The sequence below is a fragment of the Podarcis melisellensis genome (assembly GCF_964234715.1).
Source record: "Podarcis melisellensis genome assembly, chromosome: 8".
NCBI lineage: Eukaryota > Metazoa > Chordata > Lepidosauria > Squamata > Lacertidae > Podarcis > Podarcis melisellensis.
Window position 1 is genome coordinate 61,807,417 of NC_138540.1, and position 27,296 is coordinate 61,834,712.

The 27,296-nt window shown below is 47.3% G+C and overlaps 1 protein-coding gene across 3 annotated transcripts in view; it reads left to right on the forward strand.

The window, feature by feature from the left end:
- DLGAP3 (DLG associated protein 3) overlaps positions 1–23,476 on the forward strand; it is a 178,801-nt gene extending 155,325 nt beyond the window's left edge. For 2 of the 3 annotated variants that reach the window (XM_081921190.1, XM_081921191.1), the window contains 9 exons: positions 1,223–1,428; positions 2,494–2,608; positions 3,393–3,636; positions 4,657–4,997; positions 10,142–10,227; positions 15,345–15,769; positions 17,274–17,365; positions 18,416–18,559; positions 20,675–23,476. In XM_081921190.1, coding sequence (XP_081777316.1) covers positions 1,223–1,428; positions 2,494–2,608; positions 3,393–3,636; positions 4,657–4,997; positions 10,142–10,227; positions 15,345–15,769; positions 17,274–17,365; positions 18,416–18,559; positions 20,675–20,893 — 1,872 coding nt within the window. In that variant the 3' untranslated portion in view covers positions 20,894–23,476. The remainder of the gene's footprint in view (positions 1–1,222; positions 1,429–2,493; positions 2,609–3,392; positions 3,637–4,656; positions 4,998–10,141; positions 10,228–15,344; positions 15,770–17,273; positions 17,366–18,415; positions 18,560–20,674) is intronic. The other variant, XM_081921192.1, reaches the window with a different exon arrangement.
- Positions 23,477–27,296: the final 3,820 nt, after the last annotated feature.

Sequence of the window (27,296 nt, forward strand, 5' to 3'; positions counted from 1 at the left end):
TATTGATATGGCTTCCTTTCAGCATGAAGGGATGGTGGGAGTCATAGGACAGCAACACATGGAGGGCAGTGAGGTGTGCTAAGTTCAGACAACAAGGTTTACTAGGACTCTGAGGGCCAGCAACCAGGTGCAGAATAGTGACCTTGGGGTGAAGCCAGACCCAAAACAGTACTTTGGGGCGGAGCCAATTACATGCTGCATCCCAAGAGCCATGCACTGAGATGATCTGCATCTGCAAACCTGAGGCTACATCTGAGTTGCTACAGATCAGCAATTCTAACATATAAATCTAAAACAGGTTAGCAGAATTGAGCAAAGTCCTGGTCGAAAGCAATTGAACAGCCCTTACAAGCAAGGAATATAGACACTGCGAGAGAAGTAATTAGCACAAGCCCAATCATGGCAGAGATCTATCTATTTGTTTGCAATTTCAGAAACATAGAAAGTTACTTTACACCGAGTCAGACCATTGGCCCATCTAGCTCAGCTCCGTCTACATTTACTGACAGTGGCTCTCCAGGGTTTTGGAGAGGGTGTCTCTCCCAACCCTACCTGGAGGTGCCAGGAATTGAACCTGGGACCTTCTGCATGCAATGCATGTCCTCTGTCACTGTGCTTTGGCTCGTCCATATTTTACTTACTATTGTTAAATTATTGAAAATCAGAACCTGTAGCAAACTACAAACCACCCAGGGACCTACCATTAGATCTCAGTGTATTTGTAGCAGGCAGGCAGTTTCTTTACAGACAGCTTCTGAGAGCCATAACCTTTGCATCCCTTAGCAGTCTACTTTCCCCCCACCCTACTTTCCCCCCACCCCCTCATCTTTCCCTGGGAACTGTAGTTTGGGGAGGCTTATCGATCACTGGCAGAAAATTCTCACCAAGCTACAAAGAGTCCCTGTCAGGGATAAAGAGGGTATAAATAAATAAATAACGGTGATTATTATTACCGTTAAGGGTTTTTAAAACCAATACAAGTTTGTTGTGTAGAGTGGACTCCTAAGTCAAACAGAGTGCTATCGTTCTCACAGGGATATTTGAGAAGGTTGGTAGAAGAACATGATCGAGATGCAATCATTCCCTCAAATGCTATAGCTGCATCCTTGGGGCTGTCATAAATTGTCACAGGCATCTTCTGTGGAACTTCCTATTAAACCTCAAAGTATCCAGCATATATGCACACAAGACACACACTGTATGAAATTTCTTTTTCCTTCAGGTACCCCAAGATGATTGGGGAGGATATCCAGCTTCAGGGAAGGATGGTGAGATACCCTGTCGACGGATGCGGAGTGGCAGCTATATCAAGGCCATGGGAGATGATGACAGTGGGGACTCGGATACCAGCACCAAGGTGTCTCCCAAGGGGGTGACCCGGCGTGAGGGGTACCGCCGTTCCTCCAGTGTAGATCAGGCTAGAACCAAGTAAGAACCTGAGAACAGAGCATTTCTCATATAACCACGCAGGGAGGTGGGGAGATGCTCAGCAAAGGGAACAAAAAAAATATGGATTTTTTAGTGGGTGGCAACTGATAAGTAAGGTGAGATGCCTTGACCATGAGCAGAAGCCCATGCATAGAAGGGATGCTTAGGCAAGAGGCATGTAGGACCAGACTGGAGTTTCAGGACCTTGGAGAACACCAAGCACTGCAGTTGCACAAATGAGAAACTGGCCTTCTATCTCCTTTGGACCAAACCACACCCTTCTAGGCTTGACTCCTTTCCTAAAGGGTGGAGTATCTTCAGTGGGTAGTTCTGGAAACTTAGCTTTTCATCACCTTAGAATCAGCTCGCACCTTATTCAAGTCAGTGGGAAGCATCCAGCCCCTGCTGTAAAGGGGCCCAGTTTCTTGGAAGAACCTGGTTCAGAGTGGACTCAGTCACAAGGGGCTCTTGGCTAGTGCCAAGCTCAGCACCTCTTTCTGATCCAGCTGGCTCTTCCTCCTTTGATATAGTCCTCACACCTGCTCAGGATCCATGACAAAGGATGGGGGCTGTCATATAAAGTTTCTACCCATCCATTTTTGTGTTTCTTTAAAACTATGCTCCACACCAGCTGAGAAACCTTTTTCCAGCCCGAGGACCATGTTCTCTTGTAGGAAACTTTCCAAGGATCACATACCAGGGATGGGTGAGCAGAACAAAAATGTACAGTTTATCTTTGTGCACTTGTCTGGCTTCCAGACATCCCACTCTGACCTCCATCAGGCGAGCAACAGACATTCCAAACTGGGGAAAGAAAGAAAAAATTAGATGTGAAGCAGAACTGGTGAGGGTGTGGCCTATAGAGAGAGGGTGTGGCCCAATAGAGGGACTTGGAGGGCTGCCTTTGGCTTTGGGGCCTGAGGTTCCCCACCCCTATCTGATAGGATAAGGGCAGGGAGCTTGCGAAGTCAAACCCAGTCAGCCCTGAGTCATTTTCCATCTGCTCTGATCGTGTCATGTTTTGGGTTTTGTTCAGAAACCTTTCTTCCCCATGTCTCTCATTAGGTTTGCAAGTAGGCACTATTCTGACTCATATATCTGTAACTGTCCCAGCTGCTGCACGTCACCCCGAATCCGGCCACGGGGACAAGGGTATGGACGTTCCTTTACCACCGGGCAGGTGAGGTGATTTGTTCTTTAGCTCTTGCCTTACAGGAAAGGGACTAGGTAGAGATGGGTGGGGAATCTATGGCCTTCCTCCCACAGGACTCTAGCTCCCATCAACTCCAGCTGGCCCTGGCTAGTGTTCAGGGATGGTGGGAACTGAATGTGAAAATCTGGAAGGCACCAGACTGAGCAAGGCTGCACTTCACCATACTGGATTTTTCAAACATCTGGATTTGAAAGCCACCTTAAGGGTGCTTGTCCAAATGTGGGTGACTCATCCAATGAATTGCTCTGTCCAATAACAACAACTCTAAAGCAGCCTTCTCCAACCTGATGCTCTCCAGATGTTGTTGACGCTCCAGACGATGCTCAAATCCAAATCTAATCAACCCCAGCCAGCATGTCCAATGATGAGACATGGTGCAAGCTGGAGTACAGCATCACCTGGAGAGCCACAGGTTCCCTACCCTGGGGTACAAGAATTGGAGAGTGGAGGGGGAAACTGACACCTGTGTAAATTGGGCCATGTATCTTCAAATGTGGGGCACCTTCCTTAGTGGGGTTTAAGTGGACTGTCAATATTTCAATGCCACCATAATCAGTCAGTTTGAAATATCAAGTGTCCACTTGAATCCCCAAGTGAGGATTTTTTTTCCCCTTCCAGAAGTGTGGGTACAGAGGAGGATGGGATTTTGTGGGGAAATTGGACAGATTTGCACATCCCCAATTCTGGCACCATAGGTCTTAGCTCCATTCACGGCCTTCCATGCCCCTCCATCTTCTTCCCCTTTCCTCAGATTAACGATGAGTTGAACCACCAGTTTGAGGCCGTGTGTGAGTCTGTCTTCGGAGAGGTGGAGTCACAGGCTGTCGAGGCCTTAGACCTGCCTGGTTGCTTCCGCATGCGCAGCCATAGCTACCTGAGAGCCATCCAAGCTGGCTGCTCCCAGGACGATGACTGCCTCTCTCTCTTTACCATGGCAACCACCACCCACCAGCCTGGCCAGCCCCTCACCAGCAGCATTCTCAAGCCAAGCACCTGTAAGTACCAACACAGGACTTCGGAAGCTGATTTGAACCAGGTCAGACTCCTGGCCCACCCAGCTAAGTGCAGTCTGCCCTGGCTGTTAGCAGCTCTCAAGGGTTTCAGAGGCAGATTCTTTCCCAGCTCTACCTGGAGATGCTGGGATTTAACCTGGGACCTTCTGCATACAAAGCAGGTGCTCAGCTCCTGACCTGCATTCCCTCGCCAACAACAGGAAGTTGGTTCATCATCTTCACATTGGTTATTCAATGTGGTACCCTCCCCTCCAGATGTTGCTAAATTCCAACACCTGTCCGAGCTGAGGTTGAAGAGAGTTGGAGAGGGCACTTCAGTGGCTTCCCCTGTTCTACACTGACAGGCAGACAAGACTTTCAGACAAGACTTTTCCCAGCCCAACCTGGAGATGGCTAAGGTTGAATCTGCGCTCCTGCCCCAAAATTGTTCTGGTCCGATGTGACCCACTCTCAGAGATGCTATGCAATGTTTTATCTGTTTAAAAATGCCTGTCCCAATTTCCTTGCTAAATTAATTCAAAATGGCTCAGAAATTGGTATAGGAAAGGAAGGTGAGGAAACCCCATAGCTAGCAAATACCTCTGCGAGTCTTCTCACTCCTAGGCCAATGACAAGGAAATGTGTGTGTGAAACATTTCCAAAACAAGGCAAACGGTGGGGGGATGGGGGAGCTTTAAGGACATGGAGGCTGCCTTATATTGAGTCAGACCATTGGTCCATCTAGTTCAGTACTGTCTGTGCTGATTGGCTGGAGCTCTCTGGGTTTTTGGAGATGATTCTTTCCCAGCCCTCCCTGGAGATGCCAGGGATTGACCTTCTGCACTCAAATGAGTTTGGCACTGAGCTACAGCCCTTCCTCGTCCCCATTGCCTCACCACATATAACATCATGAGCCCTGTCCAATAGGTGCCTGTATGAGTAGAGAGCTCCCTTCTTATTGACACATTTTGCTTTCCTTCCCTATCTCTGTCTCTCCACCCTGCACCCCACCCCTCCGTGTAGCCTTTAGTTACAGGAAAGCTCCCCCTCCCCTCCCTTCAGGAATGAAAGCCAAGCCCCTCATTTCGGTGACGACGCAAAGCAGCTCTGAGTCCGCCCATGACAGCTTCCTGCCCAGGGAAGTCAAAAGGAGTCCATCGTGGTCCAAAGAGGCCGCCAAGCGCTGCAACTCCACAGAGAGCCTAGAAAGCACCAAGATCACTGCCATGTCCCTGGACTTGCCTTCAATCCAACCCAGGACTGCCCCCAACCCCCCCACCCTCATCATCAGGACAATCCCGGGGAGGGAGGAGCTGAGAAGTTTGGCTCGTCAGAGGAAATGGCGCCCATCTATCGGAGTTCAGGTAGGTTCAGGGTGGGCCCAGGATTGCAGGGAGGTTTGGGCTTGGGGGGGGCACAATTTAGTGAGTGAAAACAAACCCAGAAGGAAACCTCTCCCTGACTACTAAAGATATGCTCAAAAACCCAAAAGTCAAAGTTTCAAATTAAGTGTCTTTTATAACCAACCTATGAGGTATATATATATCACTGTTTTCTTTTTTAAAGTATTCTACCATCAAAAGGTCCACCATCAGCCTTTAATAGAAACAGTTCTCTCATAAAAGATTATATCACATAATACACAAAAGTAAAATTTTTACATGAACATAGATTATATCCTAAAGCTCAAATATATTTCTGGAGCTGCATACTGTATGAACCAGCTACTCTGTTGATGTTAATACTGTCCATACATCAGCAAATATTTCACACCCCTTGCCCAGTTCAAAAGATGGTATCGCTCTAATCCACCGAAGAAGTTTGCTAAAGTGAAAACACCTGTGGCACTATCAGGCGGTACTGAATACACCTAAATTACAGTGATATATATACCTTGTGATTTAAAAGACAGCTCATTTATACCTTGACTTTTTTTTTAGTACAATTCAGTGGCTGTTCATTCTATGAAGAGTAGGTTGTATGCAAGGCTGGCCCGAAACATTGGTTTATTGGTTTCTTATATTTTACCTTTTTTCTGCCAGTGGACTCTATGGTGAAGGTAGGGATGGAGGAAGAATTTGGTTCTGTTCAGATTTTAATACAAACCTACTTAATTTTAACTGTCCAAAACAATACATGAACCAAAACATGGCTATCCTTCAAAATACACACTTTTTCAGATTTTGTGGTGCAGGTTTTCCAACCAAATAATGCGTACAAATAATAAAATCCATAGTGTGTTCCTGTTGTCTGGGTACCCTAGGACCGTGATACACATTGCCCAGGCTTGCACCCCAGAGAGGAGGCATACTCCATTGTCTCTCAAGACAGAAGGGTGGCAACCAGAAGAGAAAATAACATATGAAATGCATTATAGATGGAGAAATTGCTTGCGAAATGTGTCTGTCATGGAGGAAGTGCATACAAAGCTGTGTACATGGTGAGAAATCTGCCCAAAAATGTTGATTAATTTTGATGAAGACTCTGAAGAACAAATTGCAAATTGGCGCAGTAATGTGGATAACTGAACTTAGGACTGGAAAAATGAGAATCTGAGATGAATCAAAACTGGCAGATCCATCCATCTCTAAGAGAAGGACAAGATACATACCCACATACATTCCACATACAGAAGCCAGCTGGACTGATAGCAGACCTTATTTCATTCAACGTTGGTGACAGAACCGCATTCTCAGCTCCTTTGCCCAGCCATTGGGTGGTTAGTTTTATTGTTCTGTGTTGCTTTATGTTGTGTGTGTTCTTTGGTTTCATGGCAGTTTATGTTTGGCTTTTATCATATGCTACGATGGTTGATCCTGTTGCATACTACCCTGGGATCTGTTTGGATGCAGCCTGGATTAGACATTTTAAAAATACATAACCAATAAAAAAATACCTTGCTAGCAAAGCAAGAGAATGTAAGATCACAGGACAACGTTCCTCAGTTGCTTTGCTTCGATTTGCTTTGCTGCTCCATTCATTTTTAAAATTTATTGGTTGTGTTGATCATTCAAGCCACGTTTGTTTTGTTTTCCATTTGTGCACGGGGTCTTCGGTTTTCGTTCTTCCCATCTGTTATTTCCCTTTGCAGTGAATCAGTTGTGAATTTGTAGGCACTTTGGGTGCTGTCCAATGTACTCGTTCCATTAAGTATTTACAGTTGCACAATGGAACTTTCCCCCCTGTCCTCCCCCTTTAAGTGCCCCAAGCCCTCCTTAAATCTGTGCTGGAGGGTTGGGGGAACCAACTCACAAACAGATTAAGGGGTGGCATGTGGAGAGAGGAGAGTTCTGTTAGGCACACATAAATCATTGCGCTAATGGAGCAAGTTACTTAGTGCTACATTGGACAGCCCTATTGTTTGCCTCAAAGGGTTCAGACCTCTGCTGTGTGTATTTTTGAGCGCAGGTCAGGCTCATTATGCATCTGGGCTGGAGTTGGGAAGGGGTTGGGAATGAGACTGCTATCCCTGTGGTGGTTGGTAGGGGAGATACAGAGGTGAGCAAAGGTATATGACATCAAAGCCCATGCCCCCTCTGTTTCACTGGTTGCATTTCAAAGTCTGTGAGTTCTAGTCAGTCAGCCCCCTGCTTGGTGGTGGTGTTGCTAAATGCCAGGTCTAACCAGAATAAAACCTTGATCATCCATGAATTGTTCACCTCATTTTTGAGATTGTAAGTTGTTTTCAATTGTAGTAGTAGTAGTAGTAGTAGTAGTAGTAGTAGTAGTAATGCTTTATATGCTGGAGGTACTTGGGAGGAAAAATTGGGTGAAGTCTCAGAAATTTGAGTATAAGCAGGGAGGGGAAATCTTTTTTACCCCAAGGTCAACCTTTGGAGGGCCACGTGGAAGTGCTGGGTGGGGCCAGAAGCAAAAGTGAGTGGATAAATGCATGTAAATATTACCTTTGTACAGCAGGTTAGTTTCTACACACACTTCACATCCTTCTTTATCCTCCATCCAGGCAAGCAAGAAGCATCACCAGGGTTCTAGCCAGACAAGACTCAAGGAGGATGCCAAGCAGGGCCAGTCCCAGAGTCCCAGAGGCAAGACAGAGAAGCCTGGAAGGCTGCCTGGACCAGAGATTCCTTGTCCCTTTGATAAGCTAAAGAAGTCAAGGGAACCTCAGGTAGCCGGAAAGGAGGTAGAATCTGGAACAGCCTGTCCTTCTGTCTTAGACTAGATTAGGAAGCTTACTCTGAGCTTACTTAGAGAAACTCTGAGGCTGCATGGCTGTTTTTTTCCCAAGGCTCAGAGATGTCGCTGGGCTTGTCCACTAGTCTCTAGAGCTTTAAAGACACTATTGGATTTATTCCAGCAATTAGCATCCAGGGCTTTGCCTAAAAATAGATTTAACTAAAAACTGCTCTTTTCTTCATGCCCCCTGAAAATCTCCATCTGACCTATTCCAGCTATGAAGGGGGCAAACAAAGCAAACGAGGGATACATAGAAGTAAATGAATATATGGTTATCAGAACTCATCCATTCCTCTGGCATTCGTTTCTTGACTGGTTCCAATTCGGAATGAAATTAATAAAGCCCTTTTGTTTCCATTTCCACAAAATGCCCATGCACCCTGATCTGTTACAAATTGAGGGTCCAATGATACTCCTCCGTAGGGGAAGCCAAAGCTCAAAGGAGCAATGTAGACAGTTCTGGCATTATGTTCACTGGTTCAATCCTCCTGAGCATAGAGAGTTGGGTAGACTGTCATTTTCAAAAGGTGGCATTTTTTATCTTACGAACAAGGGAGTGTGAAATGAGAACTTTCATCTTAGCTTACACTGGTTACAGAAAAGGCCCGAAGGGTGAAATTCAAGCCATTTCTGACCAGATGTGGAAAATCCCAGTGGTTTGTGACGTTTCATGGTTTCAGTAAGCAAAGATTCTAATTTTTGGCGATGACTTCAAACTTCTAATGAAAAAGAGCTCCAAGGCAGGCACCTGGTTCATGTTCTCCCCTTTTGCTAGTTTTAATTTTTATTAGTCTCCTAAATTTGCATTTCCTTTGCTTGCCATTTGTTCCTACTTCGTTAGCAGGCCTGTCCCTTGTCAGTAAGAATCAGCACAGGTGTTGTGGAGGGAGGTTAAATTAAGTTCAGACAAGTGTATCCGAGAGGTTCAGCCGAGGGGGCAAGCTGGCGGAAAGGAAGTGTCTGATCCGACTTCATGGTGCGCAGTTGCTTGTTTGACAAGGTCAAAATGTTGGGAGTGGGGGCTTTGGCTCTTAACGAAGCACGAGAAGCTGATGCAAAATGATTCAATTAAGCCACAGCTACCATTTTCCAAAGGTACTTTTATAAGGGATCACGCCCCGTAGAGGAAACCAATACTTCAGAAATGCAAACTTTAGAAATTAAAAGGCCACATTTATAATTTCTGCTCCAGTAGGGGTTCATTCGACTGCATGGAAGGCCAATAGAGGCCATCAAGAATTTCCCCCATTATCTTTACCGGCCAGTTGGAGGCAGATCCATTAGGGCAAATGGCGCACTATCCCGCTGACCTCAGGCTGCCCTCAGCCAGTCAAGGGGTTATGGGGGGCCTGGCTGTCAGCTTCCTCCTCCTCCATCTTGGTGTTGCCCTTGTGGAACTCAGTAGAGGACGAAACTAGACTGAGTGGACCCTGTTTATCAATGGCTCTGCCTCCACCTTCCATTGGCTTCCCTGCCTTCCACAAGGCACCACTGTTACCAGCTCTGCTCCTGTGACTTTAACAACTTGGCATGCGGAAATCTAGCAGATAAAGCTTTTTCCTTTCGTAAAGCCAGGGATGTCAGCTTTTCTAGTCATGTGCCTTAGATTCAATTGCTCTACTCTGAGTAGGGTTAATATTGGGTACAGCCCAGCACTTTACCCACTGTTGCTGTGGAGTTTTCCACTTGAGCCAAAGGAGCAAAATAATTCCCAGCAGCTGCTCCCTCCTGGAGTGTGGGGGTGACCTTTCTCCTCTCTTCCACCCGGCTTGCAGGAGCGTCTTGGCGATCATCAGGCCTGTGCCTTTGAATGAGGTTCAGCATGCCCAGGGGAAGGAGGGATGAAAGGGGAGGACAGGGCTCCTGAGTACTTGATCTCTGCTCTCCACTCACATGGTTTATCTGGATTTCCGTTTGCATCTGGTGATGGGAATTCAAAATGCCCCCCCGCCTGTTTTGCAAGTGCTCTTTCCTCACAGCTCCCTCTCCCTCCCACACAGCTATGAATCGTTCTCTGATGCTTTCCTTCTGTACTTCAATACACTTAACTATTCATCTTTCCCTTTCTCCCTCTCCTTACTTTGTTCTCAATTCATTTTGATCATTTTGAATCTTTCTCGCACTTGTCTCCATCTCCTTCATTATTTTTCTTTCCTCTACTTATCAATCCCCCCTTCCCTGTTATCTCTTGCTTTCTGCCACTTATCAATTCACCATAAGTGATACCACTTCTGGATTTCCCTTTTCCTCTCTGTTTATCTTTCCTCCTCTTTGCTTCTCCCTCATCCTCATTTCTTTCTCTTTCCCAAAGGTGGAAACCATATCCGATTCAGACACAGAAAGCAGGAGCCGCAGAGAGTTCCACTCCATCGGGGTGCAAGTAGAAGAAGATAAAAGGTACAGCTGGCAAAACATCCCTCTTGGTCCTTTGCATTCCCACCAGGAGGAGCAGCTTTTGCAATCTGCGCACAGCTGTCCCCATGAGCCCTTGCCCCCAAATCAATATTCACGGCACAAGCCTGGACCAGAGAATCAAGCAAGAGAACCTCGTGGAGCTACGGATCCTGGCTGCTCAGGGCAGCTGGATTGCCCTCCCAGCTCATGAAACAAAGGGGTATCAAGACACAGAGGTGCCAGGCAGAAGCAAATGCCCACACAAGGCTGGCGGTGATGGAATAGGTGACCCGGGACATCCTCTGTCACCAAGCCATCCGCTTTTGTAAAACACTCAAATGCTACATGTTCCCAGCTAGAACCGAAGGGGAATATTAAGCAGCATGAAAGGCTTTATACTCAGGGCTCAACGTATGCTGCTGTTCTGGAGGGTAGAAAAAGCCACAGAGCATAGAAATAGGTGCTGGCTTTAAGCTTACTAAGGCTGTGTGCGAACTATACCTTTAAAGCACCATGATACCACTTGGAACAGTGATGGCTTCCCTGGGAAGTATAGTTTCTGAGAGTTGCTATGAGATGACTGGTCCCCTCACAGAGCTACAATTCTCAAAGTCCCCTGAGAAGAGGGATGGACTATGAAACCACTCTGAGGACTACAGTGCTAGGAGTGCAACCAGGGCCTCGTCTCAGCACTTTTAACAACCTACAGCTCCCATAATTCTTTTGGGGAAGCCATGGCGGTTTAAAGGGGAATCATAGTGCTTAAACTGGATGGTGTAAATGAGGCCAAAGTCTACATATGCACTATACCTTTGAAGCACATTCATAGAGCATTTCCCCCCTCAAAGGATTCAGGGTACAGTGGTACCTTGGTTTACAACCATAATCCGTTCCGGAGGTCCGGTTGTAAAACAAAACAGGTTGTCAACCAAGGCGTGCTTTCGCCAATGGGGTCTCCCCCCCCCCCACAATGGGTTGTAATCCAAAAGAGGGAACACACCCTTCCTGGTTTGACATGGTTGTAATCCAAAACGGTTGTAATCTAAAGCAGTTGCAAACCAAGGTACCACTGTACAGTGGTACCTCGGGTTAAGTACTTAATTCGTTCCAGAGTTCTGTTCTTAACCTGAAACTGTTCTTAACCTGAAGCACCAGTTTAGCTAATGAGGCCTCCCGCTGCCACTGCGCTGCCAGAGCACGATTTCTGTTCTCATCCTGAAGCAAAGTTCTTAACCTCAGGTACTATTTCTGGGTTAGCAGAGTCTGTAACCTGAAGCGTTTGTAACCTGAAGTGTATGTAACCTGAGGTACCACTGTACCACAGTTACTTAAGAGTTTCTGGGAATTGCAACCCTGTGAGGGGTAAGCAATGGTGCCCAGAATTCTTTGAGGGGGAAATGTGCCTCAAATGCACCTTAAAGGTATACTGTGTCTGCATTCTAAGAATCTCAGCCTTCACTTGGAAGGAGGGGAAGCAATCTTATAGCTATTGTAGGAGAAGTTTGGCTAGAATATTGAAACCCAGTCAGGGTAGCAGAATGATATTTCCAGGGGACAGGAGGTGGAGCTTCAGCAACCTACATATCTACACACACACACAAACACACACACACACTCACACTGGCTTGCAGCAGATGAGTAAAATGTGCAGAAAATGAAACAATTATGCAGATGTGCTTAAAATATTTGGGTCACAGAACTCAGCTTTCCCAGGCTCAGAATGTGGGCTGTTTGGATTTAAATTCTAAGCGCACGGTAGCTGTATGTAGATACAGGATCAGGCCAGCAGCTCATCTAGCCCAGGAGAGCTGTGGTCCTCCAGTTGTTTATGGGCTACAGCTCTTATCATGCCTAATCTCTGGCTCTGCTATGTGACAGTGAGGAGAGTTGGAGCCCAAAACATCTGGAAGGCCACAGATGTCCCCACCCCTAAAAAGGTAAAGGGTAAAGGGGCCCCTGACCATTAGGTCCAGTCGTGACCGACTCTGGGGTTGCGGCGCTCATCTCGCTTTATTGGCCGAGGGAGCCGGCGTACAGCTTCCAGGTCATGTGGCCAGCATGACAAAGCCTCTTTTGGCGAACCAGAACAGCACACGGAAACGCCGTTTACCTTCCCGTCGAAGCGGTACCTATTTATCTACTTGCACTTTGATGTGTTTTTGAACTGCTAGGTTGGCAGGAGCAGGGACTGAGCAACGGGAGCTCACCCCATCATGGGGATTCGAACCACCGACCTTCTGATTGGCTAGCCCTAGGCTCTGTGGTTTAACCCACAGCGCCACCCGTGTCCCTTGTCCCCACCCCTGATTTAGCTCAATACTCTCGACAGCAGCAGGTGGAAACTCTTTGGGGGTTTTCTTGCTAAGATCTTTCTCAGACAATTTAGCTGAGCCCATGGAAGTGTCTGGTTGATCACAGAGAAGCACAGTTTCTCAACAGAAAAGCTTCCTGGGCTCAAAACCCCCAAAGAGGGCCATCCATGGACTTGGAAGCCTTGGTAGCTAACTTCTTATAATAGAAACATAAGATGCTGACTCACATTGAGTCCATTTAGGTCAATATCGTCCACACTGACTAGCAGTGGTTCTCCAGAGCTTCAGGCAAAGAGTCTTTTCCAGCCCTACCTGGAGATCCTCAAGATTGAACCTGGGACCTTCTGCATGCAAATCTCTACCTTGCTCTACCACTGAGCTATAGACCTACCCAATAATGGGGCTTGTGGGGTGAGGGGCTCACTACAAATTATTGGGGACGCCTCCATCATTGACTCCATCATTGACTCCACCATTGACTGCGCTAGCTGGGACTGATGGGATTTGGAGTCCAACAACATCAGGGGGGTACAGGTTCTCCATGCCTGATATAGACAACACTGAACTAGAAGCCATCAGGGGAAGAAGGACCATAGCTCAGTTATAGATCACATGCTTTGCATGCAGAAGATCCTTGGTTCAGGGCTGGGAAATTCTCCTGCCTGAAACCCTGGAGAACCACTGCCACTTTGCATTTGAAATATTGGACCAGATGGGCCAACAACCTGACTCCAGCTTAATTGTCTGGAAAAGGGCCGTAGTAGTAATAGAGCAGGCTTCCTCAACCTCGTCCCTCCAGATGTTTTGTGACTACAATTCCCATCATCCCTGACCACTGGTTCTGCTAGCTAGGGATCATGGGGGTTGTAGGCCAAAAACATCTGGAGGGCCAAGGTTGAGGAAGCCTGTAATGGAGTATCAGCCAAGTTCAATCCCTGGTGACTCCAAGTAGGGCTCTGGGAATATCCCCCTGAGGGGAAGTAGCTCAGTGGTAGAGCATCTGCTTTGCATGAAGAAGGTCCTATGTTCCATCTTCAGCATCTCCAGGTAGGGCTGGGAGGCAACCTTGCCTGAAACCATGCAGAGCTCCTGCCAGTCAGTGTAGACAGTGCTGAACTAGATGGACCAATGGTCTGACTTAGTAAAGGGAAGCCTTTTGAGGTGTGTGCATGCACTCCTCAGACATGCACTTTAGACTCTCTGAGAAGTCCAGCATCTTTCCACCCCCATTTATTTCCCTTCAGTTCACTGCACGGACACTTGAATCAAAGAGCATGTGAGGTGATCACCATGTAGCTGTCCCATATCTTCATTCAGTCAGGGACTGGCTGGCACGTCCTCTGCTCTGTGTGCTCCCTCCCTCCCTCCCTCTAGTCCTTCAGCATCCATCCAGCGCTGGTTGTCATAGAAACAGGCCAGTGAACAGGAAGGCGGGAGCGATGGAACCACGCAGGCATGATGCTGCTCAGTGGCGGCTTGTCAGTTTCTGAGTTCTCTCCCTCATCCCCGGCGCTTCCTTTCTGTAAGGAGAGGAGCCAGGGTTCAAGCATCTCTCAAGCCCCCATCTCACACATGGGAAAGCCCTGCCTCTGAATCCTTTGGGTATTCCGTGGTGCAGAAGGAACATGAAACTTACACATAGACAGTGAGGCTCTTCTGCTTCTCTTTGAAGGGCTGAGCCCTGGCACAAATTAAGCCCCGCTGATTAAGAACATAAAAATATAAAAAGAGCCTGCTGGGTCAGAACAATGGCCCATCTTGTCCAACATCCTGTTCTCACAGTGGCCAACCAGATGCCTGTGCGAAACCTGCAAACAGGGCCCGCAAGCAGGATCCTGCCCTTCCTTCAATCATGACCTAAGAATAAAAGCATGCAAATATATGAGTACCACCATAAAAGAACATTTAAGATTACAACAAATGAATTCCACACGCACAACACAGAGCAGCCAAACAAGCAAATCGTTCTGTTAATGTCCACAGCCACTAAATGCCTGGTGAAATAAGTACATTTTCAAATGAAGCTGAATCAGTAGCAATGTCCAATCTCAGCAGTGCAGTAGTTCCATAAATGGGGAGCCACCATCAAGTAGGCCCCACCCCATGCCGCTTCCCTGAAGATCTTAAAGCACAGGGGAGGCACTCCTTTATGTACTTGGGTCCAAAGCCATATAGGGCCTTACACACCAGCACTCATCTTGGCCTGGTAGCTAATAGGCAGCCAGTGCAAAGTTAGAAAGATAAACATAATATGGTCCCTTCTCACTGCCCCGTATAACCACCTGGCAGCAGCTGCAGCCTCCAGACCTTCTTCATAGATACTGAGCAATATGGACCAGCAGGTTGACTTAGTATAGTAATAATAATAATAATAATAATAATAATAATAATAATAATAATAATAATAATTTATTATTTATACCCCGCCCATTTGGCTGGACTTCCCCAGCCACTCTGAACGACTTCCAACAAATATTAAAATACAGTAATCCATCAAACATTAAAAGCTTCCTTAAACAGGGCTGCCTGTTTGTATAGCACAACTTCCAGGTTCATACATGTAAGAACATAGGATACCACTTTATCCTGGAGTCATACAATTGGTCCATCTAGCTGAGTATTGTTGACACTGGCCAGCAGCTGTCCATTGATACTGAAACTCTCCAGGGTTTCAGGCAAGCAGCCTTTCCCAGTCCTACCTTGAGATGCCACTGGGGATTGAACCCAGGACCTAGTGCTTGCAAATCCAAGCTGGTTGGTTTTTGCAGCCCTTGCAAGGGACCTAACCCTCTCTCCTCCCTATCGCAGGCGCGCTCGGTTCAAGCGGTCCAACAGTGTGACGGCCGGCGTGCAGGCTGACCTGGAGCTGGAGGGTTTGGCGGGGCTGACGGTGGCGACGGAGGACAAGGCCCTTCAGTTCGGGCGCTCCTTCCAGCGGCATTCCTCGGAGCCGGAGTCCACGCGGCAATACTCGGTGTACAAGACGGTGCACACGCAAGGGCAGTGGGCCTACCGGGAAGACTACCAGATGCAGTACGACACCGTGGAAGTGCCGCGTCAGGATTCCTGGATGGACAGGGGGTCGCGCAGCCTGCCCGATTCTGGCCGAGCATCGCCCTGCCACCGGGACGGCGAGTGGTTCATTAAGCTGTTGCAGGCGGAGGTGGAGAAGATGGAAGGCTGGTGCCAGCAGATGGAACTGGAGGCTGAAGATTATGATCTGCCGGAAGAGAGTGAGTCTCCGCCGGGTGCTGTGGGTTGGGGGATCCCATCTGGGGCTGCCAGCTTCCTTTTACAAGCTGGTACAACCTGGCAGATATAGTTGGGTGGGGAGCCAAGCTATACAATTGTGGGTCCATGTGAAGAATCTGTTGCCGGACTGCAGCATTCTTTGGACTGTAAAATGTTCCTCCGTGTTCTTTTTTTTTAAAAAAAAAGCTACCGTGTCAGGGAGAAATGCTAGCTTGCTTTATTTGATGGGGGAGTGTTGTGGAAATGTCTATTGGAATTCGGGACGGGGAATGAATTTGGTCCGGTTGACATTTTAATGCAGACCTCCCTAATTTGTGCTTCCCTAAAAGAATAGACAAGGAACACGGGTGGCGCAGTGGGTTAAACCACAGAGCCTAGGACTTGACGATCAGAAGGTCGATGGTTCGAATCCCCACGATGGGGTGAGCTCCCATTTTTCAGTCCCAGCTCCTGCCAACCTAGCAGTTCAAAAGCATGCAGTGCAAGTAGATAAATAGGTACTGCTCCGGCAGGAAGGTAAACGGCGTTTCCATGTGCTGCTCTGGTTCTCCAGAAGCAGCTTTGTCATGCTGGCCACATGATCCAGAAGCTGTACACCGGCTCCCTAGGCCAATAAAGCAAGATGAGCGCCACAACCCCAGAGTCGGTTACGACTAGACCTAATAGTCAGGGGTCCCTTTACCTTTACCTTTAAAACAATACACAGAATGAAACAACTATCTTTCAAAATTCACATTTCGCTAAATATTGGGAGGCAGTGTATAAAAAAAAATCAAATCACATGGGGGAAGTATGCGTAAAAATGCATTCATAAAAATAATGAATATGGGGAAATGTGTATATTAAGCAAATTTGCATACAGAATTAGGTATATTAGAATAAATGTATACTAAAGTGCTGATTAATGTTTGTGATAACTTTTTTAAACTGTTACAAATTGATGTGAAAATGTAGCAAGCTGAAGCTTGAAACTGGAAAAATGAGAAACTGAGGGGGGAAAGAAAATAGATAGGTTTGTCCATCCCTCATTGGAATGTAAGATTTATATGATTATAATTTTGTTGTCACAATGATAAAGGAAGAGCCTCACTGGATGACACCAAAGATCTGTGTAGTCTAGCATCTTGCACCCTACATTAGCCAATCAGGTGATTTGGGGGAGCCCACAATCAGGGCATAAAGTCATCCCCTATCAGCACCAGATTTGGGGAATTGCCTCCCAATGCAAATACCAACTTCAGAACAGGGGTCTTCCTCCAGAACACAGCAGAGGAGAATAGAGGCTCCCTGCCTGACTGATGCCATCCAGATAATTGTCATCAATTGATGTCATTTAAATTTTTTGTATTGAAAAAACAATTGCATGTTAAATGCAAAGACACTGTTAATGTCACACTCTGGTAACCAATGGAAATTCTCCAGCATTGGGAGTGCTCTGGAGCAATGTGGTACTGACCCTCTCATTTTCTTTGTGTACCTCCCTAGTCCTCGAGAAGATCCGTAGTGCGGTGGGCAGTGCCCAGCTCCTGATGTCACAGAAAGTCCAGCAGTTTTACCGACTCTGCCAGCAGAACATGGTCAGGGAATCTCCTTGTGTGTGCCAAGATTTTGTTGTTGTTGTTAGGTCCTCCGACTTTTGTCACTTAAAATTAAGTCACTTTTTAATGTCACCTGTGGGTGGTTTAGCCGTCTTTCTTGGGGGAGAATGACATTTTTACAAGGGATATAAGACTACCACTGAAAACAGCAAATCCCCATGCCAAGTCCTTCCCCAAAGATGTAGTGTCACTGTATGCCAGGGATTGCCAATGAGATGCCCATGGGCAGAATGGTGCCCTTACAGTCTTTGCTTGGTGCCAACAAATCCTCTGAGCTCTGCCCCTCATTCATCTCATTGAGGTGGTGAGCATCATTACCTATTTTTCTTCCTTGAAAAGTATATAGAGCTGAGAGAGGAAGTTGGAAGAGTGACTTATCTTTCCCACTTCCTCTTCCAGCTCTATGTACTTTTCAGGGCTGAGGGTAATTCTACTGCAAATGGCTGGGGAGGGGGTGCCAACAGCACTTCCTCAAATAATCAGAAGTTACACGAAAAGCAGCTCAATACTTGTGTGCTACAAGAGATAAATCAAGAGGCTTGTTAAAAGCACTCTTGTAGGCACAAAGGTCTGCCATGTCTCCGAATGAAATACTGCCATTGCTTTGTCTCCTTCTCATCAGAAAGTAGATGGTCCTACCACATCTGTGTGTTGGGCAGGATTGGGTCCCTTTCCAAATGGAAGAGACATGACAGGATTACCCATTCTCAGAGAATGCTGCCTTGTTGCATCTCTGCATGAGTTCTTGCTCTGGCTTGTCTCCTGCCAATAAGGTGAACAGAGTGCAAGCCATTTTTATCTACTCAAAATGCAGACCTTTCATGCTGCAAAAGTGAAGTGTACATCAGAACCCTGGGGGAAATAGGTGTGACTTTGTATCTCAATTCCACATTGAAAGTTCAGACAACCGCCTGCCCCATTCCTTCCTTCTTGTTTGTCCTCATACAGATTTGTCTCCGCCTCCTAACAGGAGGGAGCCCTTGACACCAGCTCAGTTTCTTTCCTTTCCTTCCTTCTCCTTCCTGGCAGGACCCCAACGCTTTCCCCATGCCCACTTTCCAGGACCTGGCTGGATTCTGGGACCTCCTGCAGCTCTCCATTGAGGATGTCAGCATGAAGTTTGCTGAACTTCACCAGCTCAAAGCCAATGGGTGGAAACCCATCGAGCCCAAGGTGAGAGGAAAAGGGGGCAAGGCAACCAGGGAACCAGATGGTTCCCAATACATGTTGTAACAGGGTTCTTTGCCCCTGGAAGTTCTGTATAAATAAGTAACCTTGCACCCAGGCCAATGGAATTCTACATCAAGTTGGTGCATGTGGGCTGATAGCAAGTTGACTAGAATTCAGAAGGCTCAGAGGGAGGACCGGATTGCTTCCCCCCAGTAAAACGTTGCCCAGGGTTAGGACTAGGGAAGGGGGGGGGAATCGAATACTGTTGGCATTTAAAGGCACACCTCTCTAATTCACACGTTCTGAAACAATATGCAAACTGAAACACAGCCACCCTCTGAAATTCACACTTCTCTGAGTATTGCAATGCAGGTCTCCAGCTAAGTAATGTGTACAAAAGTGCATATACTAGGATAAAGTTTGCAAATATGTCTGCGCATATTAGTGATAAGAGGGGGATGCTTTTTATTACCCAATTATTGCCCCTTTAACCCAGAAGAGATGGGGCACAGCAGCCCTCCCAATGTCACTCTCCTCTTTGTGTGTCCTGTGCAGAGTGAAGGGGTTGGAGTGGGGGCAGGGCTTGTTTCCAACCCCACCTTGGCCTACCAGCCTCTACAGGCCTCCTTGGAGACGTTTGCCAGGGATGTGCTCATCCTCTCACCCGAGCTCACTGCTGTTCTGCACCCCTCCCTGCGCCTTATCTCAGGTGGCCTGTGAGATTTCCAGCGAGGGATTCAGATAAAGCCATCACAGCTGTTTTCCTCTCTCCCCGCGGCTCTAGAGCTGCACTGCTGGTCGAAGCAAAATAATTGGGCATTTTTAATGAACCTTTGTTCTTTTTTGTTCTTTTTTAAAATTAAAACTGCAGAACAACAAAGCTCTTTATTCCCTCTGAATTGAGAGGCAGGAAGCAGCTTCAGCCTGGGCTGAAAAGCTATTTCCGGTTTGTTTGTTTAAACGTTGTTCTTAACACTTTTGTTCCCTTCCTGCAGATACTTGCATTCACACACACTCCAGACTGGAGCTCTTTTTGGGGCTGTCATTTTCTGCAGCATGTCATTGATGCAATAATATTTCATGAGTGGTGGGTTTATGCTGGGTCATCCACACATCGTTCTCCTTTATTGGTTTTCCTGCGATGCATCCCCGGGGTTACCGCATCACTGCTACCTTGGAGGGTCTTTGATACCCTCACAAACACAAACTATCATGAATGCACACTATAAAGAACACCTGGAGAGAACTTGGGGGGGGGGGGAATTCGCAAACTGATCTGGAAATGAGAGCTGAACTTAAAGCTGGAAAAATGAGGAACTCAGAGAAAGTGAAACTATCAGGCTCCAGGAATTATACTGAAGCGAGTGTAGGGATGTGTATATATAGATGCTAGAGGACATACTTATTAGTGACATACTTATTTGTGAGTTCAGCAGACTGCATCCCTTTGCAGCTTAAAAGGAAGCTAGTTTTAGCCTTTTAGTTTAAGTAATCCAGGATGCTTTGAGGCAAACTGGATTCTCCTGGTACTCCCACCTTTTCTCCTCCTTAAAACAATAATCACACCAACAGTTTTGTAAAAGGTAAAAAAAAAAGCATTTACTCACTCAGAATACTTGATGAAGAGTAACAGATACAGCTGCTTTTGTTCAGGCAGGCTTAAAATGGTAATTCAGTTACAAAGTCTAGCTTAAGGTGGAGTCTGAGAGGTGTATGTTCTACATCAGGCATAGGCAAACTCAGCCCTCCAGATGTTTGGGACTACAACTCCCATCACCCCTAGCTAACAAGACCAGTGGTCAGGGATGATGGGAAATGTAGTCCCAAAACATCTGGAGGGCTGAGTTTGCCTGTGTCTGTTCTACATTGCTGGAATGAGGTGAAAGAGCAAAAGAGTTCTCTCTAGCAAACTTACAGGAAAACTCTGTGAGCTTCAGCTCCCATCATGAGCCTATCTAGCAATCATGCATTGTTGGCATGACTGCATTGTAAATATCCCACGGCGAGGGAGGGAAGGACCTTCCGCCACCCCAACGCTGTGCCTGTCATGGGTCCTTCCCTTCCCACTAACGCCTTCCCTCCCTCTCCCTCTCTCCCTCCCTCTCTGTCCTTTTGCAGGAGGAAAAGAAGGTGCCTCCGCCAATACCAAAGAAGCCGCCACGCTCCCGGCTGCACCCAGTGAAGGACCGGTCCCTGGACTCTGTGGACCGGCAGAGGCAGGAGGCCCGCAAGAGGCTCCTGGCAGCCAAGAGGGCTGCCTCCTTCCGCCAGAGCTCAGCCACCGAAAGTGCAGACAGCATTGAGATCTACATCCCCGAGGCCCAGACCAGACTGTGAGGGCAGGGGCCTCTTTTCTAACCATCCTGTACGTGCAGAAGACACAGCACCACTGTGATCTGTGTCCCATCATTTCCCCAGGGAGGGCAACTTTAGGCCTCATCACAATCCCTGAATTTTTTAACAAGAACTTCTGCAATCCATGGACCTGAAGCCAGACAGATGTGAAAACTGGCCTCCTTCGCTCGTCACTCTTATAGCAAGATGTGGCGGTTGCCAGCCTTCACTGGTTGCTCTCCTCTGGTCCATCCAGACCGGAACCTTTCCCCCTTCTATTCCTCCAATTCTCTTCTTATATAACCTTTGCCCCCTGCTCCCATTGGTGGGCATTTCCACCACCACGACCCCTTAACCCGCCCCCTTTCCATGAGCTTTTTTCACTGTCCTGCAGGCTCGGGGCCCCCATCAACAACCCCGTCACTCCGCATCCACGGATTCGAGGCCCATCAATATTTATATTATAAATATTATATGTATATGTACTTCTATAAATATAACCGAAGGGCAGAAACTGCCCAAGACCACAGCTGTGTTTCTGATGGCGAGAGCCTTCTCGTCTCCTCAGGAGACCCCGTCCCGTCCCGTGTCAGCAGCCTGAGTCCCCACACCCTACACGCACAAAACATACTAAGATCTCCCCCACCACCAACACATACACACAAATACACAAGTTGGATGAAGCAAGGGAGATAGCTGGAGGGATGGGTGGCCACCACCATATCCATCAGCCCCAGAAACTTGGCTGAAGGTCTGCTGGTCGACAAACATTTGGTGGAACTGGTTCCGTGAGGAGTGATGCATCTATACCTCCTGAGTCTTGGAAGCTGATGCTCCTGATGAGGAATTCTTAAAAAATAGCATTGGCTGTACTCTTCTATGGTGATACCACTCAAATGACCAATGACTCATTCTCTTGCATCACCAGGAGCACAATTCCCAAGACTCGGGAAGTCATAATTCCACTCTGCACAGCATGTCAGGGAGTCGTCTTGTATAGAATTATGGGTTTTACAGCTCAAGGAGGATAATGGAAGCCAGATTCAGGGAAGAGCTACACCTATGAGAAAGGATCTTCTAGGAGCCAAATTGTCCAATGGGGGGATTATAAAGGAACTAGATTCTAGGTTTGGCTCAAAGCAGTGCTTTTAAAGCTTCCTTCCTTCAGGGAACACTCCATGTTTATTTGCCTGCTTTGGAACCTTTGCCCATTCCAAAGGATTCTGGGAAGTGATCTAAGCTGCGCATTTAGTTTGCGTGGGGTACTGGCTAGATCTGTTTGGCCTCCCTCTTACCCACTGTAAACTAAGACTAGGCCCTAGAACAGGCCCAGTTTTCTTCCGCAATTCCAGTTTGCAAGGAAAGAAGGATGGTGGTGGGTAAGATCTTTCAGGAAAGCTTATCCACCTTTCCTGGTCTTCTCATCAACAGATCCACACAGACACGCACCCAGGTTCCCTGGGACACAGTTTTGAAAGCCATTGGCTTAGAGAAAGGAAGAGTAACAGGACTAATTTACATATATATATATATAATTAAAAGGGCATCAACATGAAACTAGATGGTGTGATTATTCACCCTCACTACTGAGAGCAAGGAGTAAGAAGAAGAAACAGTGAAAATCGGCTACTAAGAGCGGTTATGGGGTGCTAAGAGCGGTTGATGGCATTTTCTAGAAGAGGAACAGAAAACATCACTTTGGGATTTGGAAGGTTGAGGATCTATTGTATCATGACAATGATTCTTATGATGTGAGAGCAGCATCGTTGACAACCCCCCATGACTTCTCCTACACTACTCTGGTAATGCAGCAACCCAGTGGGGGAGCAGGATGATGTGGGAAGGACTACATCAGAGACCAGGTCTGGAGGAGTGGCTTTGAGGTGCTCCCATTTTCTTCAACCCTGTGAAGTAGATTGGGCTTAGATGCAATGAGCTGCTTTAAGGTGAACTTCATGCTAGACCAAGGATTCAAAACCAGGACTTCCTGGTCCTAGACTAACACTCTGCACCATACAGGGGCTCAGTGATCCCACCATTCCACCATTCTGTCACGTGTGTTTGTGTGTACATGTGTTTTCTAACGTAAGAATTGGCACATGTTAAAGGGTTGTACTCAGGGTGTGTGGCTGTGTGTGTGGCTGTGTTTTCTAACATAATAATTGGTGCATATTAAGGGGTTGTACCTGATCAGGGGTGGGGAGCCTGTGGTCTGCCAGATGTTGCTGGACTTCAGCTACTATCAGCTCTAGCCAGCATGGACCAGTGCATAGGAGCCAACTCCTAGGGGCCGTGAGGGCTTTGGCCGCTGGAATAAAATATTTGAGGGGGCTGGAGCCCTGCAAAAAATGATGGGCATTGCCATTCAAATGGTGTTCATGCACTGTGTCATGCAATCAATTATGTGGGGCAGGGCTTACCTGGGCCCCCACAATATTTCATTCAAGTTGGCACCCCGACCCAGTGGTCCATGGTGATGTAGTCCATCAACATCTGGAAAGCCAGAGGTCACCCATCCCTATTTGAGATGATCACCTGAGGGTCTTCCAGCTGTTTTATCCTCCAGGACGAGACATGATATTTTCCAATACAGTGGTGCCCCGCAAGACGAAATTAATTCGTTCCGCAATTTTTGTCGTCTAGCGAATTTTTCGTCTTGCGAAGCACGAAATCCCATAGGAATGCATTGAAAATCAATTAATGCGTTCCTATGGTCAAAAAAGGTCTAAACAAAGCCAAATTTGGTACAACAACAGTTTATTAACTGCTCTTTAAAGTCACACATACTGTAAAGAGCAGTTCAAAAACTGAAGGGAAAATAAATTAACTTTATAAACAAAACATGTCTTTGTTTTTAGACGTCGCAAGACGTTTTCGTCTTGCGAAGCAAGCCCATAGGGGAAATTCGTCTTGCGAGGCAAATCGAAAACGGAAAAACCTTTCGTCTAGCGAGTTTTTTGTCTTGCGAGGCATTCGTCTTGCGAGGTACCACTGTACATGTCAAGACTGGAACTGCCATGCCACAGAAAACAGGATGCCAGAGGAAATCAACGTAGGCTGGCACTTTTGAATCCAATTCCTCATGGCGAAATCAACTTGAGTTGATTTCACAACGACAAAAAGGGCCTAGCAAAACACCAACGGCTGTTACCAGCTTTGCCTCACCCTCCCAAATCAAATTCAACATTTGGGGTGGGAGGCATGGAGAAGGCTTCTCAAAGGCCATTGATTGAGTAGGCAGGGTGCTTGGGTTGGAGGGAGACCCTGGGTTGCGCCCTGCTGGATCAGACCAGAGACCTATCTAGGCCAGCACCTTATTCCCACAGTGGCCAACCAGATGCTTGTGGGAAGCCTGCAAGCCATACCTGAGCTCCACTTGCAATTCCCATCAGCTGGTATTCAAAGGCATAATGTCTCCAGCGGCAGAGGTAGAACATAGTCACAGTGGCTAGTAGCCATTGGTAGCCTTATCCTCCGTGGGTTTGTCTAAAGCTCTTTCAAGGCCATCCAAGTTGGTGGCCATCACTACCTCTTGCGGAAGAGATTTCATAGTTTAACTGCGCTGCGTGAAGAAGGACTTCCAATATTCAGCTTCATTGGATGTTCATGAGTTCCAGTGTCATGTCTCCCCATCCACGTTCTCCTTGCAGTGCCATAGGAGGAAATCCTAAGTCCTGCTTGAGGCAGAAGTCCAGACCAGCATGAAATAGCTTAGCCGTTTCTGACCTCCCAAAGGCAGCACTAACTACACAAGCATCACAGCCCTGCATTTCCTCAGAATACCAGTAGCTGGGGGAACAACAGCAGGGGAAGGTGATTGCCCTCATGTCATGCTTGCATGCTTCCAAGAAGCATCTTCTTGGCCACAGCGGCAGCCAGGATGCTGGACTAGGTGCCCACCCTTTGATCTGAACCAGCAGTGGGCTCTTCATCTTCTCAGTTCCTGTCCACTCAGTTGCCATCTTGGCATCTTGTTCACATTGCATTGGCCAAGAAGCATAGGCTTAAGTTGAATATGAGAGGGTATCTTTCCATTGGGTCAATGAAAAAAAGTGACCGCAAAATAAACAGCCCACCAACAGAATGGCTGGATCCATGAGCTGGGGAGGAGCACAGAGTGTTGAGATGGCCGCAGAACTGAGCTTTTTCCCCATCTTCCGAGAAATAAGTTTCTAGACCTTATGGTTGCAATGCTAAGCTTGAAAGTGGAGACAGTGGCTGGTGAAGTCTCAGAAGATGTGTGCATGGAAGAGAGAGTGTAAAATAGTCAGGAGTCAGGGGCATAGTGCTCATGTTGCAACTTGCCTTGCTCCCCTCACTGTAACCTGCAACTTGAATGAGGCAAAAATAGTGTTACATGGTGGTGAGCAGAGCAAGCTTTCTTCTACTCCATCAGACCATTAGTCCATTTAACTCAGTATCGTCTACACTGACTAGCAGCAGTTTTTTAGGGTTTCAGGCCAGGGGCATTCCCAGACCTACCTGGAGATAGCGAGGATTGAACCGCAGACCTTCTGCATGCAAAGCAGATGCCCTCTGCCTATATTTCATCATGCAAACTTCGGCAGATAGAGCTAGGGGGATGTATCCACTGTTAGTCAAACTCAGAGTAGACCCAGTGAAATGAATGGACATGACTAATCTAGGTTCATTGATGCCCTTGAGTCTAGCCTGTATGAAACTTAAGTTGAATACAACCCAGTGTGCAGCCTTCAGCCAGTACAAGCTCTGTCCCCTGTTCAAAGCTAGTCCTGAGCTGAACCCAGTGACAGTCATTCACTGTGTTGGTGGGTCTCCTTTGCCGGCTTGTGCAAGCAGATGGCTGAGTCCAGTGTCACACAGTTCCAGTGGAAACAAGTACATTAGTGGGATGGCTCATCCGGCAATGGAGCCGACATGGCCTCAGATGCAGACTCGAACATCAGCTGTCACATCAAGTATGCAGGGAGGGTGAGCTGAGAAGGTAATTAGGAGCTGTAATTCATGCTAGGGCATTGTAATCCGATTGTCAGGTGGCTTTTTGCTCCTGCCCTGATTCAGGCTATGCCCAGTCCTTATTTGGACAGAGAATAGGACAGCCGCTGCTGATCTAGGACAGGTGATGTGCTTGGAATATGCATGAGATGACTCAATGGCTTTCAAGGGGCTTACATCAGCCTGGTACCCACAAGCTGATTTAGGCTACAACTTCCATCAGTCCCAGCCAACAGGTAGTCCAAAATAGCTGAAGGGCACCAGGTTAAGGAAGGCTGGCTTGTATATTCAGGGGGCTCTTTTTGCACAACTTTCCCAGGGCTGGATGGGATGTTAAGAGAAGCACAACCCACCATGCCATCAGAGATGGCATCCTAGTTTTGAGATCTCCCCCTTTCCGTAGTGCTCAGTGAAACCCACCCTGCTTCCTGCTGTCATCATATCAGGCCCTTGGTGACTGAAAAGGGGAAACACCCACCGCATGGTGATAATTAGGACATGCAATAAAGCAGCACAATGCATTGTGGAAGAGGAAGGAAAGAAATGACCTGGGGTTGGTGGGGTTGGCAGTAACCCATGGCTCGTGTACAGAACTGGCCCTACTGTTAGGCAGAGCAAAAAAGTGATCTGCCTCAGGCAATGGTTGCTGGGGGAGGGGGGTGGCAGTAGCAACAGCAGCAACACACACCTCCCATTCCTTCCCAGTCATCTCCCTCTGTTAGAGGACAGAGATGAAGCATCATGAGGATGTAGTGCCTGCAGCCTCCATTCTAGCCAGCTGACCTCAGGAGCTACGGTGGATGCTGGCCCATGACTTGTGTTGATGTCACTGCCTGAAGTACATGGAATAAAATCACAAGATTATGATGGGGGGTTTCAGCCGGAACTCAATTCCGGCCCCTCTCAGGTGGGCACCATCGCCATTATAAGAGAAAGAGGGTGAGTTCCAGCACCTCTTTTTCTAGAAAATAGCAGTGATGAGAGCCCTGCTGCTGGATCAGGCCAAAGGCCCATCTGGTCCAGCACCCTGTTCTCACAGTGGCCAACTAGATGCCTCTGGGAAGCCCTTAAGTAAGGTTCCACTCATGGTTCCCAGGAGGTGGTACTCAGAGGCATTCTGCCTCCAACAGTGGAGGAAGAGCATACATGTCCAGTTGAGCAGCCATTGATAGCCATCTGCTCCTTGAATTTCTCTAACTGTGAATTGTATGGAGGACCTTTTTTTGTCTCTACTGAATCTTCCAACATTCAACTTCCTAGAATGTCTCTGAGTTCTGGCACCACCAACCACCCAACCTGCACAAGTTGAACTGTGTGCAACTGTGTGCCACCTTCTGACCTTCCCCATCAATGTGGGAAGGCAAGAGTGGATGACACAGCAAAGGGGACATTGTGGGGGGCAGTCTCCTTGCTTGCCCCCCATCCTCCTTCC